Genomic DNA, 15,205 nt, shown 5'->3' with positions numbered 1-15,205 from the left:
GAAGTCCTTGTTTTTTATTAATTATGCTTTGACTCGATAAGCTGGTCCTCCTGGTCCTCCTGGTGAGCAGGGTCCAGTGGGCGAGAGGGGCCCAGTTGGAGACCAAGGCATCCCCGGACCCCCGGGACGCCCGGCCTCCGACAATGGGCAACAAGGTGTGTAAACTCAACCTCTCCAAGATAAGCGAAACCTGTGATGAACTCTTTGAGTTTTAACCAAATATTATCTCAAAAATCTCTCTTTAACTTGCCTTTGTGTCTGTCAGTGTGGCAATTATTCGGGCCATTTGGATTTAAGGGGGAGGCGGGAGAGAAGGGCCAACAAGGGGATCCAGGACGCCCTGCTGTCAGTGCAGGACCCCCAGGCACCAGCGGTCGCCCAGGGGGCAGGGGCCCTCCAGGACCCAAAGGAACATGTGAGTGAGTGAGTGAGTGAGTGAGCTAGTTATAAAGGGGCAATTTCTAAGATAGTGCAGGCTGGAATTTTAGATTTAAACAAAAGATATCCATTTACTGTGATTCAGCGATGTCTACTGAAGTTAGCATGCAACTAGCTACCCTGGCCTGTCTGCTCTCGTAATACCACTTTGTACCACAAGAGGCGATAGCTTGACATCCCTCGTAATTTCAGCTGGATGATCTATGCAGTGGAAGGTTAGCTATGTTGTCCTATAAATCAACAAAATGAACTTAAATGTCAAGAAAGGAAATATTTTTACACCAATTTTTCTTAGAAAACAGAAAATACAACCGTACATCGCACAGCAGTTAGTGATTATACTGCCCCCTTTAGTTTTGGGGCTACCTTACAGACGACACCTTTAAATGTCTGCACCTTAAATGTATTTTTTAATGTCTCTAGGGGCTGAGTACTTCAAGGGGGCCCCCGGTGGGAGAGGAAGGCCCGGCAATGCAGGCTATAAAGGAGTGAAAGGTGCTGTAGTCATACTGTGCATGATAAAGAAGACTGTTGACATAAAGATACAGATTTCTGAAGTGCTTACTCCCCTGTTTAGTTTGCCATAAGTGGTCAGTTAAATTGATAATATTCTGAGTAATGTGCTGACCTGTGACTGCGATGGTGTCCACATTCAGGAGATCACGGGGAATGTGAATGCTCTGTTGTGAACTCTCCCCCGGGGCAACCTGGTCCTGCTGGTGAACCTGGTGACGCTGGGATGATTGGAGAGTTTGGTCAGGAGGGTGACGTAGGAGACCCAGGCCCCCGTGGAGAAGACGGATTCCCTGTAAGCCTAATCAAGTCATACCATTGTCACTTATTCTTTCCTTAAACCTGTTTTCGTTTTTCCTGGTTCCTCAGACTCTTTTCTGTTGTCTCACAGGGACCTGCTGGACTCAGTGGTGTGCCAGGCCCAAAAGGTCAAAAAGGGCCAGAGACTATGGCCACACAGAAAGGTGCACATTTTATCTCACCTCATTTCATAGCAGCACCAAGAGTACAAGAAGGTCCACATAACGGATAATGACTCCTGCTGTGTGTATGTATGTACAGGATATTCTGGAGACCCAGGGGTTCCTGGGCCAAATGGACGGCCGGGTGTACCGGGTGCTCCAGGCCAAGATGGTTTGCCTGGTTTCCCAGGGAGCCGAGGTCTTCCAGTGAGTCAACCAGTCATCTCCATTATCACATCATTCTTTAGACTCATCATACACTGCTTATTTTGGTGACCTAAAGGTCCAGTGTATAACATTTAGTGGCATCTGGTAGTGAGGTTGTTGACTGCAACCAACTGAACACCCCTCACCTAAACCCTTCCCGACATTGCTCGCTACTGTAGAAACATGGCGGACCCGGTCCTCCCACTGTTAACATAAAGCGCTCTTTCTTATGTAATTAAATTACACTGATTCTTAGTTTCCGGTGATTATATACAAATGAAAAGATGATTATAGATATTATATTTTATTTCTGCTAACAGAATAAAATCATATTCTGTTATATTAGCAGAAATATAATCTGATATTCATAATAGAACCTGTTGGAGAAGCTCACACCAGTGCTGAAGAAACTAGCATCTCTGATTCTTAGTTCCAGATGATTATACACAAATAAAAACATGATTATGACACTGTTGTAGGCTGGTTTGAGATGCTAACACTGACATTGACCTGTTAGCTTTAAATTTACTGGACCATGGTTTAATGAGTATAAACCCTCCACTTACGATTAAATGCCTCTGAATCATTGTCTTTTAGTTTGAGGTGATTAAACACATGAAAACATAGTTATGAATGTTTTATTTAATTTCTGTGAATCAACATCAAATACTACACACTTGACTTTTAATATGTACATTTAGGTTTCATCTAAGTTTAATGTTTGTGCTGGTTGATGTCAACAGGGAGAGGCTCCTAGCAGACTACGTGGAGACAAAGGTTTCCCAGGTCTGCCTGGTCGACCCGGTGTGGCCGGGCAAGCAGGAGAACCAGGCGAAGGCCTCAAGGGCATCAAAGGCCAACGTGGTTTGCCTGGTGATGATGGCATCACAGGTTATGAAGGAGTTCCAGGAACACCTGGCAGCCCAGGTGAGAGGCAGCTGACTGCCTTCTACCCTATATATTCTCAAAATGTGGTTGCATATTTCTCCTTCAAGGCTTTATGTCTCCGCAGCGATTTGTGCTGATTCCCTCTACTAAGTATTTCATTTTACTTCACCTCTCTTGAAAAACTCTCTTTTGTATTATTATGCAAAGCAGTGAAACGGGAATGAACATTAATGGCTTGTGAATAAAAAAAGGAGAAAAAGCATGACAAGTATATGCTCCTGTTTTATTTATTTTGTCTGTCTTCGCCTGGTGTTGTCTACTTGATGCACAGGCTGCATCCTTCAAACCAGCTGCTGCGAAGCTTGTTTGACATAGTGCTTGTGCTTTTGAATAACTCTTGTTCCGAATGCCTCTCTCTTTGATTCTCTCTCGTTTGAAACTGAAAGGCGGCTGTAGTCCAAGAGGAGATGGGGAACAGGTGGATGTAACAGGTAGCTGGTATAAGAAACGCCTTCACCGATTGCTCTCTTTATAACAACCTTTTTGTGCTTTGCCTCTGGAATATTTGACTTGTGTGCATGATAATTTTTTAATGTTCACAAATGAGATTTAGTGAACTGATATTGCAGCTAATGTAATGATAAACTTAGCTTCTGAAACACAATCCACGCTGGGCAGCAGACAAAAATCACTTGAACCGATATAGTCATTTCCACATCCTTCACATACAAGTATCATGTTCTCCTTAAGACTGTATTTTTTTCTTTTTAGGTTCTTGTGATCCTATTCCAGGACCTCCAGGGCTGCCTGGAGCTCCAGGACTCACTGGGCTACCAGGTTTTCCAGGTAACACAACTAGAAACTAGTGCTGAATGTTGCTTGCAGGATACCAGCCCTGAACCATTTTTGATGTGTTGTGTATAATTTGAAAAACCAAAAAGGTCCTCGGGGAGAAAAAGGAGTCCAGGGTCCACTTGGAGAGACTGGTGAGAAAGGCGAAACAGGAGAACAAGGCATAGGAGGCCGCCCTGGACCACCAGGTAAGGAGTGACAAGAAGTCATCGATGTCTGTCTGATTAAGAGCCCATCACTGTTGTTGGCTTGTTGGAGAAGCTAACATTGATGTTAGCTTGTTGGAGAGTTTAGGAATTTCTTCTGTGATACGAGGACAGGACTAGCATTTGTTGAATTATGATTGGACAATCACAAGATTTTTTTTGTTAATGACACCCCTGAGCAGTATCTTTTGTTGAAGTTATTGGTTTTCCAATACAGGTTTTGCCGGACCTCGTGGAAACTTGGGGAATCCTGGCCGGAAAGGTTCAGTAGGGGTCCCTGGATTTCCTGGTGTGTCTGGCAGACACGGGTCACAAGGTGAAAAGGGTGTTCATGGAGAGATCCTGGGAGCATCTCCAGGATCCCCAGGTGACCCGGGGCCGCCTGGGTTTCGAGGAGAAAAAGGCCAGACTGGTGAACCAGGAAAACCAGGCTATCCAGGTTAGCCACATCTGAGCGTCAGTTCAATTATCCTACCCACACCTCTTGCTTTGCCGTGTTCCTTTACTTGCAGCATTACTGGGAACATTTGGAAAAATAAAGGATTTTAGAGCTATTATCTTATGTTCTCATTCACCTGTTCTTCAGGAATGTCTGGCATGCCTGGAATGATAGGCTTCAAGGGTGAGAAGGGCCCTGCAGGCCTGCAGGGGGAGGAAGGTAGGCCTGGGCCAGCAGGCAGATATGGCTACCCTGGTGATCCTGGGAGAGCAGGTCCACCTGGGCCACCTGGTGCTACTGGACAGCCAGGTAAGACAAACATACACATGGACAGACTCTAAGAAATGTTCACTTTCATGTCTGACATTTTCCTCCTGGTATGTCATCCCCTCACCAGGATTAACTGGAGAGAGGGGAACTGAAGGAGACCCAGGCCCTCCAGGTCCAATAGGATTAAAAGGCGTCCCAGGGACGTATGGTGCTGATGGTGCCACTGGAGAGTATGGCCCATCAGGTGACCCAGGATTGCCTGGTGCTGATGGGCGGCCAGGACTTCCTGGAATGAAAGGTTTGTTCCAAAGATATTTACTTTTAATATCTGCTCCTTAAAGAATAAAGAGTGCATAGCATCACAATACAGGACTGTAGCACTCCATGTTCCATGTGTGGACATTTTAAGGAGATGGCTGACAAAAGCCCTTAGATAAGAGGCAAATTGGTGCTTGACTGCTGTGATGGAACTGAAAGACATGATCCAAAAGCTTGGAGAACCTCAAAAGTTATCAAGGATGCTAAATATGTAGCCTTGTTGAGGATTGATTGGGAGATTGATGCAAAGAGGTACTGTACCAGTAAGAGCAGACAAGAGCTTGGAGAAGAGTTAGAGGGAGAGACAGAAGAGTAAACTAGCAAATTAGCGCATAAAGAACTTGGACCGCTCGTTTCTCGCGGGCATCCATTGTAAAAGAAATCAATTCTGTCCCACATAAGCCATTGCAGACTTGTTAGTGTTTCTTCCTGATGAAAAAGTCATGTCATGTAGTGTGCAAACCACAAGGACTTAAAGATTTCCGATTACACAACAGATAGTTCTGTAGGGTGGACAGTACAGTGACCTGATGACTTTAAGTCAGTGTCAGCAAGTCATAATTTGTACTTCTTCATTTTGGGGAGAAATGTTTGTGTTCGGTGTCTCCTTATGATCCCTGTTTTACAGGATACAAAGGGTCTCCTGGCATGGAAGGCTTTGAGGGGATGAGGGGTGACGAAGGAGTGAAGGGCTTCAGCGGGCTTAGAGGAGAACCTGGAGTCTTTGGTGAAGTTGGCCCTAAAGGAGTGACAGGTCATCAGGGGCCAAAAGGTGAGAGTATTCTGTTATTAAATGGGTCTATGGTGTGCTGTGTTTTGTTTTGTCACAAAAAATTGACCACATAACTCACCATCTCTCTTGTGAACATGATTGTCTGCCAGGTGATCGAGGTTTGAGAGGGCCACCTGGGGACAAGCCGCACATCCCAGCCCAGATAATTGTTGACATGAAGGGAGCCAAGGGAGACCTTGGATATCCAGGAACTAAAGGTTTCACCGGGCCGAGAGGTGTGCAGTCACAATCTGATATCAGTCACTCTTTCTCTCTTACCTCCTTCATCCTCCTTCACTTCACTTCCTCACATTCTTCCTTTCCTAAAGGTTCTAAGGGTTTACCTGGTGTGCCGGGCTCCGGGGGATATCATGGTCTTCCTGGAGACCCCAGCAATGTGAAAGGTGTCCAAGGAGATCCTGGTCCACAGGGGCTGCCAGGGTTGAAAGGAATGCCAGGCCTAACTGGAAATAAAGGAATTTCTGGTTTTGATGGAATGACTGGCAAAACGGTGAGCATAGCCATACTGGACATTTGGAACGATGAACTCCCAGCGAATTATGAGCCAACTCTTCAGGTTCCCTCAGCTCTCTATGGTTGTTGTTCCATTTTTATGTCAGTGTTTCCCACACATAGACTTTACCTTTAAAAAGCCTTTATTACAAACTTGCCAGTTTGAAAGGAGTGAAGGTCTAATTTCTGCTTAGTTGCTATATGGAAAACTAGCCTTTATCTTGTAATCTGCCTCTTTGCATTCCCCTCTACATTATCAAAGTGCTTAAGTACCCTGTCAAGTCGACTAATATCAATTATTGCACTCACTCTGTCACCATGTCATAATTTGTTTCATTTTACTGTTGTTTTGTAGCTACAAATAAATGTTCATTAAATTCCTTTCATTGCAGCATTCCATGCAAAAGTTTGATATGTTTGTAAGTTGTTCATTTGTTACCTTTCAGGGAATTAAAGGAAGTCCCGGAGCATATGGTGCGTCAGGAGACAAAGGAAGAAAGGGCATCAAAGGTACAACGTCAAATGTTATCTTCACACAAGTGGATCTAGATGATTAAAATATGTAAGGTTATAATACCGTTTGATCACCATCACAGGAGAGAGAGGCCCTCGTATAGATCTTCCAGGAGTTCCTGGATTGAGAGGAGAGCTTGGTTTTTCAGGAGACCCAGGTACAAACTGTAGCTCATGCAGATTTTCTAACTGCTCCTCCTTCAAAGGCTCATTCTTGACTGATACGATGTGTTTTATGGACCGTTATCAGGCCAGAAAGGATTGCTTGGAAACCCTGGGGACAGGGGCACACTTGGTTCTGATGGCATCGAAGGTAGAAAGGGAGTGTCAGGTGAACCAGGAATACCAGGAAACACAGGTAAGAGACACCCATTAACTTCACATGTAGAGCAGCATTAAACTTGCCCTGAAACCTGACTTATACACAATTTTAATAACAACATATCTGTTTTCTGCAGGCACAGATGGACAGAAGGGATCCCCTGGTAGCCAAGGTCCAAAAGGTTTTCCAGGAGAACCCGGAAAACAAGGACTTCCGGGCTTCCCTGGTTTCAGAGGAGAAAAAGGTAACCCAATCAGACCTGTGTCCTCTTTCTTTTTCTTTAAACTACATCCTTTGTTGTCCACCATATTCCTCCTTCTAATCTATGCTAATGTATGCAGGTTTCCCTGGCCTGAAGGGTCTTTATGGACTACATGGACTGAAGGGACAAAAGGGTGTCCAGGGAAAACCAGGTATGCAACATCACAATATCACATATAATGAATGTTGAGCCAGAAATTAGCTTAAAGGTCCAGTGTGTGGGATTTAGAGGGATTTAGGAGCAAAAATGGAATTGAATACTGGTAGAAATGGAAAGTAGTATTCTGAACTTTGTTTCCATGAGTTTCTAATCAAAATGCTGTGTTTTCGTTACCTAAGAGTGAGCCTTTTATATCTACAGAGGCAGCAAACGATATACCGGTCGACAAACACACATTTTTTGCACTGATCCCTCAGATGTGGTTACTAAACACTTGTGATAGAGATATGTAAGGGAGCCAGGATAGTTTACAGTTTAACAATACACTTTACCTGCTTAAAATGACATCAGTGCACTGCAATGGTAAACGTGACTAGAAGTTTAAAAGTTGTAAATGGCCTAAAGCATCTTTTTCTGCATTGTGTTTTTTTAAACTCTCTATGCATCATTAGAGCATAGAGAGTGAACCTACATCTCCCCTGTGAGTATGATGAAACTTTTGCAAAACCTGACACAGACACACACACACACACACACACATATATATATATATATATATATATATATATATATATATATATATATATATATATATATATATATATAAAATGTAAGATTTTAAACCATGATTTCAGGGGCTTTACAGCAGTAAACTTGTAAAATTGGTAAAGTCACTGAGGATGTATTTCTGAATTGTTCGCGACATTCAGTGATTATGGAGTAGAAACCATGCCTCAGATCATATGTTATGTAAAGACACATGTTCCTGTTTGTCTGTTTATCAGGTCTGGATATCACTGGACCAGCTGGGGAATCAGGGCCCAAAGGAGAGAAGGGAGAAGGCGGCGACCCCAACAACCAACCAGGTGATCCTGGCATAGCCGGTCTTAAAGGCTTCCAAGGATCTCCAGGTTAGTAATGATTCTTCAGTATGATGAGGAACAAGTTAGGCCATCTAAGAAACATGCTGCGCTCTTGATAACATGATGCACACCAACAATGAGGTCAATGACTTGGTCAATGCTGTTTAATTTCCTCAGGTGACCGTGGTCAAAGTGGAACTCCAGGACTCCGTGGCCCCCGTGGACCAGATGGGAAACCAGACAAGCCAGGATCCAGGGGGGACCCTGGCTTTGTTGGAGCTAAAGGGTATGAAGGTGAGAAGATACAGTTTTAGTTTAAGAAAGAAGAGAAGAAGAAGAATTGGTACAGTGTTTACAGTGTTGCTGTCAAATCCTTTCTTTGCTCATTCACTACTCAGAGGCAGGCAGTTTAAACAACAAAGCTTGCTTTAATGATGAGCTGATCCATCTTAAATCCAACATCATGCTAAGATGCAGCAAAGGAAAGTTGAAGGAAAAACTCAAACATAAATACAAAACTAAGGACAAACTAGAAGCCAAGAGGACGAAAGTGAGAACACAGAGGACACACAAGGACACAGACGAACCAACAAAAAGTACCAACAGACTTAAATACACCGAGGCAAATGAACAAATGTCAGGGAAGAAACTAAAGACAGGAAGTGGGAAGTCAAACATAACTCATATAGATATATCTATAATTTACAAAATAAAACAGGAAACAATGAACCAAAAACCTAAATCATTACATTTTTAGCAACAGAAGTAAATCAGAGGCCTGTGCCACAAAGGTATTAATAATTTTGACATCTAACTAATTTCTGTACGTTTAGCTTTGTAATATCTTGTGATGTGGGCCGAAACACACTCCAGATGGGTGGTGCACGCTGTTCAAAACATTGCTTTGTTACAATATAATCAGTGCTATTCACTTGACCTGTGACCAACAATACTAACTACATTTATAAACTTTGTGACATTATTTTTTTCTCTCAGGTTTCCCTGGAGCCAGAGGGTATCCTGGTGCCGATGCCCCCCCTGGAGAAAAGGGTATACCAGGAGGAAGTGGGTTTCCTGGATTCCCCGGAATGAAAGGGAACAAAGGAGATCAAGGGGTGTTAGGATCAAGGGGGCAAAATGGTGTTTCTGGGAAGAAAGGTAAGCATTAAGTGTTGAATTTTTAAATGGCCACTTGTTTGCCACCAGTGACATTTTTGCAGTAGTAGATGTTAGGGCAAATTAAACATCCAATCATAGTACTTTTGAACAAATCATTATGATTTTTATTTATATTTGTCAGTTCAAACAACCAATCCAAAATACATGGTCAGTGTGTGTTCTCATGTTATCAGACTGTCACGTAAATCTGACTTCACAAAGGAACAGCTTTTGGGAACCGAGAGAGACAGGGAAGGTTTCATTTTGCATGTAACATTACAATCCAGAAATAAAAAAATGTTTATGTCTGTTAATTTCTTTAAATTTTTACATAGAGCCCCCTCACCAGCTGGGATCTTTGTATAGTCTCACTATATTTCCTCTTACAGGGGTGAAAGGAGAGCAAGGATTCATGGGATTTCCTGGTGTGACTGGTGCGAAGGGAGAACGAGGACCAGCTGGTCCCAAAGGGAGCACTGGACCTCCAGGTAAATTAAGTAATTTGACTTAACATACAGACTGCTCACTTGTTAGTACATATCATCATACACTATTACATCATCTTTTGTGTTGCAGGTTTTCGTGGGGTCCCAGGCAACCAGGGTCCTCCTCCAATTCCCATCAAAATTCTAGGAGAGAGGGGCCCTTCAGGACCACGGGGTATCCAAGGACCACAGGGGATTAGAGGGGGAATAGGGCCACATGGGCCTCCTGGGGATGGAGGTAAGTTATTCTTATAAGACAAATGTTGTTGAGCATCCCTGAGTGAAATGTCCAACTAAGCAACATACACGTAACCTCTTCCTGTACAGGTTTCATGGGACCCGCCGGACAGAAGGGCATGCCTGGCATTTCTGGTAGACCAGGGGTGCCTGGATTCCGTGGTAGTGATGGACCAAGGGGCCATCCTGGTCTGCAAGGCAGGGAAGGTGCGTCTGATACAGTGGGGCAGTTTGGGATTAGGTTCATTAGCTGGGATTAAAGGATTTAAAGTAGGTGGAGGTTTAAGCAGGGAGCCGGCTACCAAGAGGTTTTTGATTGTTATTGTTTGTTACCATTGGTACAGTGAATAAAGTAATCTGAAAATGATGAGCACCGAGCTGCAGATAGAGGTCTGTGTGTATATTAATATGTAACAATCTTAGCAGAGATGGTTGGCAGGGTTTGAGGGAAGTTAAGAAAGTTTTAGGCCACGTGTATGAAGTGTCCTATGTCCTGTTTTGCGTAATCACGGTTTATTGTGATATATCAAGTGTATACAGTATGTGTATGGAAGGACCCACTGCCATTTTTACTTGATTGAAACTCTTTCAATCCTCTAGTCGATTAATTGATTACTTGTTACAGCTCTACTTGAGTTCATCTTTCAGAACACAGCACTGAACACATCATCTCTCTATAGGCCTCCGTGGTAACACTGGTGTCCCTGGGTTGCCTGGTATGCCGGGCCGCAGCGTCAGCGTGGGTTACCTACTGGTGAAACACAGTCAGACGGAGCAGACGCCCATGTGTCCTGTGGGCATGTCTAAACTATGGGACGGGTACAGTCTTCTGTACCTTGAGGGCCAGGAAAAGGCACACAACCAGGATCTGGGTAAGTCAGGGTGAACTGTGACAGTCTTCCCCAGTATGTTAATGTTCTCAGTGACATTTCTGTGTTCTGCAGGGTATAGATATGATTTCGGGGATTTTGCAAAGCGTCTCCACAGTGTGAGTTTGTTACGGTACAGGCCAGGCTGGATGCATTGATGGTGGAACATTCCCACATTAATTTGCCGACATTATAGTCCAATGAAGCAGAAGACATTCCACAGAGGTCGGGCTCATCAGATCTCACTGCTGGCACAGTTTGACGAGACAAGTGTTCTTAATTTCAATGACACTTGTTGTCTTGTTCATCAAATTAGTGCTCCATTAGTGGGATTGATCTGAGAAAGAGAATGATCACGACTGCATACAGAAAAAGACAAACTTGTTTTACGTTAATCTCACAGTCATGTCTGAGGCAGTGCCATTGGTGCTCTCAGTTGTTACGTCATCTTTCCCACTGTTTGTTCTCCATCCTCCAAGTGTAATTCAATTCAGTATGCCAGTTCATGCCAACAGTGACCGACTATACTGACTAAAAAACAATGTAATCAGATTGTGTCTCATGAGGCAGAGCATTAGCTGGAAAGAAAATTCCTTTTGAAGATCTGCTATAAATTTCACCAGATTTCACAAAACATAAACAATTCTAAAGCAGGAAAATGAATGAATCATCCGTAATTGTGACCTGTGGTGCTTTTGCCACAGCTCATACAATAAACTTGGCGTACACCTTCCAACAAAACTCAAAACAGAAACTACTTTGTCAGACCACACATGCTGCAGATTGAACTCATTTTCAGAGTAGGGGTGTCACAGTATTGTGTTAATAATCCAGCACCTCCTTAATGGTCAGATATGTTAGAAGATTATTAACAGAGTATTAAAAAATGATTTTATAACATTGTTGTTTTATGTTGAAGAGATATCTACTGCAGTTAGCGACGCATATCTACAGTACAGTTAACTGTTTTAACTAGCTAGCAGCAGCTACTGTTAGCAGCAATTAGCTGCCCCGTGTTTGTTTTTTTCAACATGGCCAACAAGAAGACAGCAGCAACGAGCCAGCTAGCTGCTATCACAGCCTGTGGCTACTAGTGCTGTGCAACATCATATCACAGGAGACGATGGATGAGAGGATATAATATGTGCTCCAATTTTGATCCACTACAAACAAGATTAAATTAAACATTATTCTCCTCTGTGTGTTTATATTATTCTACATTTTAACATTTACCATTTTTATTTTGAAGCTCGGTTCAAAACTTTGAAGCTTATACTCTTAGACTACAACCCAACCTGCTCTTCTGTTCTCTTCTAAGAACCCTTCTTTTTCTTAATCTGCGGAAATGTGTAATTATTTCACAATAATTGTGTAAAGCCACTTTACATAGTGATTGTGTATGAAATGCGATACATTAATAACCATGTGTTTTGTTTGATTGTCCTTTCCCAGGTCTGGCCGGCTCCTGCCTCCCACGGTTCAGCACCATGCCCTTCCTGTACTGTAACCCTGGAGACCTTTGTTACTATGCCAGTAGGAATGATAAGTCCTACTGGTTGTCGACGACCGCTCCTCTTCCTATGATGCCCGTAGAAGAGGGAGAAATCAAACCGTACATCAGCCGCTGCTCAGTGTGCGAGGCTCCATCAGTTGCCATCGCAATCCACAGCCAGGACATCACCATCCCACAGTGTCCCGTGGGCTGGCGCAGCCTGTGGATCGGCTACTCCTTCCTCATGGTGGGTTACAGTCTTGTTTCCATACAAACAGGAGAGGGAAGGCTGATACGCTCATGTGTTTGTCTATCAGTCATCTGTGCTCCAGTTCTATTCGAAACGTTTCCATGCACGTAGTAATTTTACAGCAGCAAATATCCTGGCACATTTCAGCAGCAAAACTAAAAGCTGTAGTTATAAACTTGACAAGAGGGAGGAGACTTTTCAGCTTCTGAAATAAATATTTTAAACAGTTCTGATGGAGCTCTGGATTTATCAGGACTGTTTTTTCAACCTGTGCATGGGACTTTTCGTTATGTAACCATGTAAGATGTAAGAACATAACAACGCACAACAGTAAGTGGGATTAGTAGATCTCGCCCCAAAATAATTCTGCATTATAGCTTTTGATTTTTGTCTCTCCTTATTCTCCTGCTTCTGCTCAAGGTGTGTAAATAAGTTTGTTGTTGCCCCCTTCTGTTGTAACATTCTTCTCACACTCCACATGTAACCATCATTTGTTTTACATCTAATCTCTTTTGCCTGTCTTTAACTTAAGTGGTGTGTAATAATGATGTTAAGTTTTAACAATCAGAAAACATTATAACCCCGTTGCCATGAGAGATATGATATGGCACACCCCTGATAGACAGGGTACAACTGCTCATCAGTTGTATAATGTATTCATTGGCTTTGGAAATCTTGGATTTACTTATACCAGAAAGCCTTTGTTACACACTTGGAATGTGGAGACTGAGAGATGTGGGTGTTTTCGTGACAGAGAGGGTCTCATGGAAAGGCACTGTTGAGTGTCAAGCAGTGTGGGAAGTGTAGGATCCAGCATTTTTTAAGCTTATCCCTCGACCATTTTACAATCTTTGTTTCCTGTTGAATTCAATATAATACAAACTTGTTCATTTGGGAAGACATTACTTCTTGTTACAAAGCGTGGGCATTATTCTACATTGCATGTTTTTATTAATGTGGACTAGTTCTGGTCATTTCACTTCACGCCTGCCTCACTTCCTCTCACCTTTGTCTCCACAGCACACAGCAGCAGGAAATGAAGGCGGAGGTCAGTCCCTGTCGTCGCCCGGCTCCTGCCTGGAGGACTTCCGCACAACACCGTTCATTGAGTGTAACGGGGCCAAAGGCACATGCCACTACTTTGCAAACAAGCACAGCTTCTGGCTAACCTCCATAGATCAGTCGTTCCACACTGAGCCCTCATCAGAGACGCTCAAAGCGGGCCAGCTCCTGTCACGCATCAGCCGCTGCCAGGTCTGCATGAAGAACTTGTGAAAGACTGAAGTGAAGCTGACACAAAACTGACAGTGGTCTAGTGTCGCGTCTCTGTCCATGTAGTAAACCAAACAAGGGGGATCTGAATACCGATTAACCCCCCCCCCCCACGAGCCACAGAGCTCAGATATGGAATATACAATGACTGTGTGATGCCTTGAGCTTTCAATGAAATGTCCCACTGTACATAAAACAGGAGAAGCCCCGTTATAAAGCCAACAGCATTATGGGGAAACAGGTATTTTTTGTGTCAAATGTGGATTGGTGCTTATTGTTTAACTTATTACCTCAGCTACTACGACACATCTTTAACCGTACAGCTGAACCAAAGATGCCTGTGTGTATGCACTGCTTCAGTTTATCTAGATGTTTTTTTGTATTGTTTCAGGTGTACAGACCCACCGTAAAGTAGAGCTGCAAGGATTGGTTGACTAATCTATGAGTCAATTAACAGAAAAACAAGTATTGATAATCGATTGTTGAGATCATTTTTTCTCTCAAATATTTACATTTTATGCTTTTGTCTAATTCATATCATACTGAATCCAATACATATTTGGATATCCAACTGACAAAACAGTACATTTAAAGCCATCACAGACTTACTGAAGAGATGTTTAAGGCCTAAAGTCAGAATTCTGAGGAAAAAAACTTTTTTTTTACAGTGTCCTGATCCTCTTCTGTAGGTACTTCATTGTTTTCTGACATTTTATAGACCAAATGATTCATCAATAATGAAAATAATCTTTGGTTGCAGCTCTACCATAAAGCCACTAACACCGCTTCTCAGCTCACTGACCATGTGTCACCAGAGGTCCTGAACATGTAGTGGTGGCTACTCCTAAAGTATTATCCTGCTTTTTTTACCCATTGCTCTTACAAAAGCTACTATTTTTATAATTTGAGACTTCTCCAGCTGTTAATCTATTTTATGCATTTATCAACTATTGCAAAATTCTGTAATTCTTTATTTTTCATACTCCATATGTTCACGCAATGCACTGATTCTCTTTTGTATTTATATCAGCTGAATGAACTTGATCCCCAAGAGTTGAAATATGTATATCTTATCTAACACTACTCATGTCACAAATCTACTAATTATTGAACTGCCCCGAGCAGCAAAGAGGACAGAATGTAAACAGCTTGGATCAAAGGTCTCACTGTATCAAATCCTCGCTGTGCTCACTGGTTAGATTAGAGTTTTTTTTACACAGAAAGTAGGTCAGATGTTCCGCTTCACCTTGAAACACTTGTTTGGAAGTACATAGTTTAGTTAGACTGCAAAGATACTGGCAACATGTGTTTTAACTGTAATATAATTATGGTAACTCCCATAACATGATCATTTCATTGGATTGTAAAGATTAAATGTTGTTTGTTATACTTCTGGCTGTGTAATGTTACTCCCACGAGCTCCCCTTGAACTGACAGAGCAGACAG

At 42.8% G+C, this 15,205-nt stretch overlaps 1 protein-coding gene across 1 annotated transcript in view; it reads left to right on the top strand.

The window, feature by feature from the left end:
- The window catches only part of col4a2 (collagen, type IV, alpha 2), a 63,047-nt gene extending 47,899 nt beyond the window's left edge, over positions 1-15,148 (top strand). The window contains exons 19-48 of the mRNA XM_037109777.1: positions 42-155; positions 266-415; positions 862-933; positions 1,095-1,246; positions 1,343-1,415; positions 1,513-1,619; positions 2,363-2,546; positions 2,954-2,998; positions 3,279-3,353; positions 3,449-3,547; positions 3,783-4,004; positions 4,152-4,313; positions 4,402-4,572; positions 5,221-5,364; positions 5,475-5,600; positions 5,694-5,875; positions 6,324-6,387; positions 6,474-6,548; positions 6,641-6,748; positions 6,849-6,956; positions 7,054-7,125; positions 7,919-8,044; positions 8,174-8,290; positions 8,993-9,154; positions 9,544-9,642; positions 9,731-9,877; positions 9,967-10,083; positions 10,557-10,748; positions 12,198-12,484; positions 13,508-15,148. Of these exons, the coding sequence (XP_036965672.1) occupies positions 42-155; positions 266-415; positions 862-933; positions 1,095-1,246; positions 1,343-1,415; positions 1,513-1,619; positions 2,363-2,546; positions 2,954-2,998; positions 3,279-3,353; positions 3,449-3,547; positions 3,783-4,004; positions 4,152-4,313; positions 4,402-4,572; positions 5,221-5,364; positions 5,475-5,600; positions 5,694-5,875; positions 6,324-6,387; positions 6,474-6,548; positions 6,641-6,748; positions 6,849-6,956; positions 7,054-7,125; positions 7,919-8,044; positions 8,174-8,290; positions 8,993-9,154; positions 9,544-9,642; positions 9,731-9,877; positions 9,967-10,083; positions 10,557-10,748; positions 12,198-12,484; positions 13,508-13,762 (4,007 nt within the window). The 3' untranslated portion in view covers positions 13,763-15,148. The remainder of the gene's footprint in view (positions 1-41; positions 156-265; positions 416-861; positions 934-1,094; positions 1,247-1,342; positions 1,416-1,512; positions 1,620-2,362; positions 2,547-2,953; positions 2,999-3,278; positions 3,354-3,448; positions 3,548-3,782; positions 4,005-4,151; positions 4,314-4,401; positions 4,573-5,220; positions 5,365-5,474; positions 5,601-5,693; positions 5,876-6,323; positions 6,388-6,473; positions 6,549-6,640; positions 6,749-6,848; positions 6,957-7,053; positions 7,126-7,918; positions 8,045-8,173; positions 8,291-8,992; positions 9,155-9,543; positions 9,643-9,730; positions 9,878-9,966; positions 10,084-10,556; positions 10,749-12,197; positions 12,485-13,507) is intronic.
- Positions 15,149-15,205: the final 57 nt, after the last annotated feature.

The sequence above is a fragment of the Acanthopagrus latus genome, chromosome 9 (genome assembly GCF_904848185.1).
Source record: "Acanthopagrus latus isolate v.2019 chromosome 9, fAcaLat1.1, whole genome shotgun sequence".
Taxonomy (NCBI): domain Eukaryota; kingdom Metazoa; phylum Chordata; class Actinopteri; order Spariformes; family Sparidae; genus Acanthopagrus; species Acanthopagrus latus.
The sequence above is the reverse complement of the archived record's forward strand: the minus strand, read 5'-3'. Positions and strand labels throughout refer to the sequence as shown.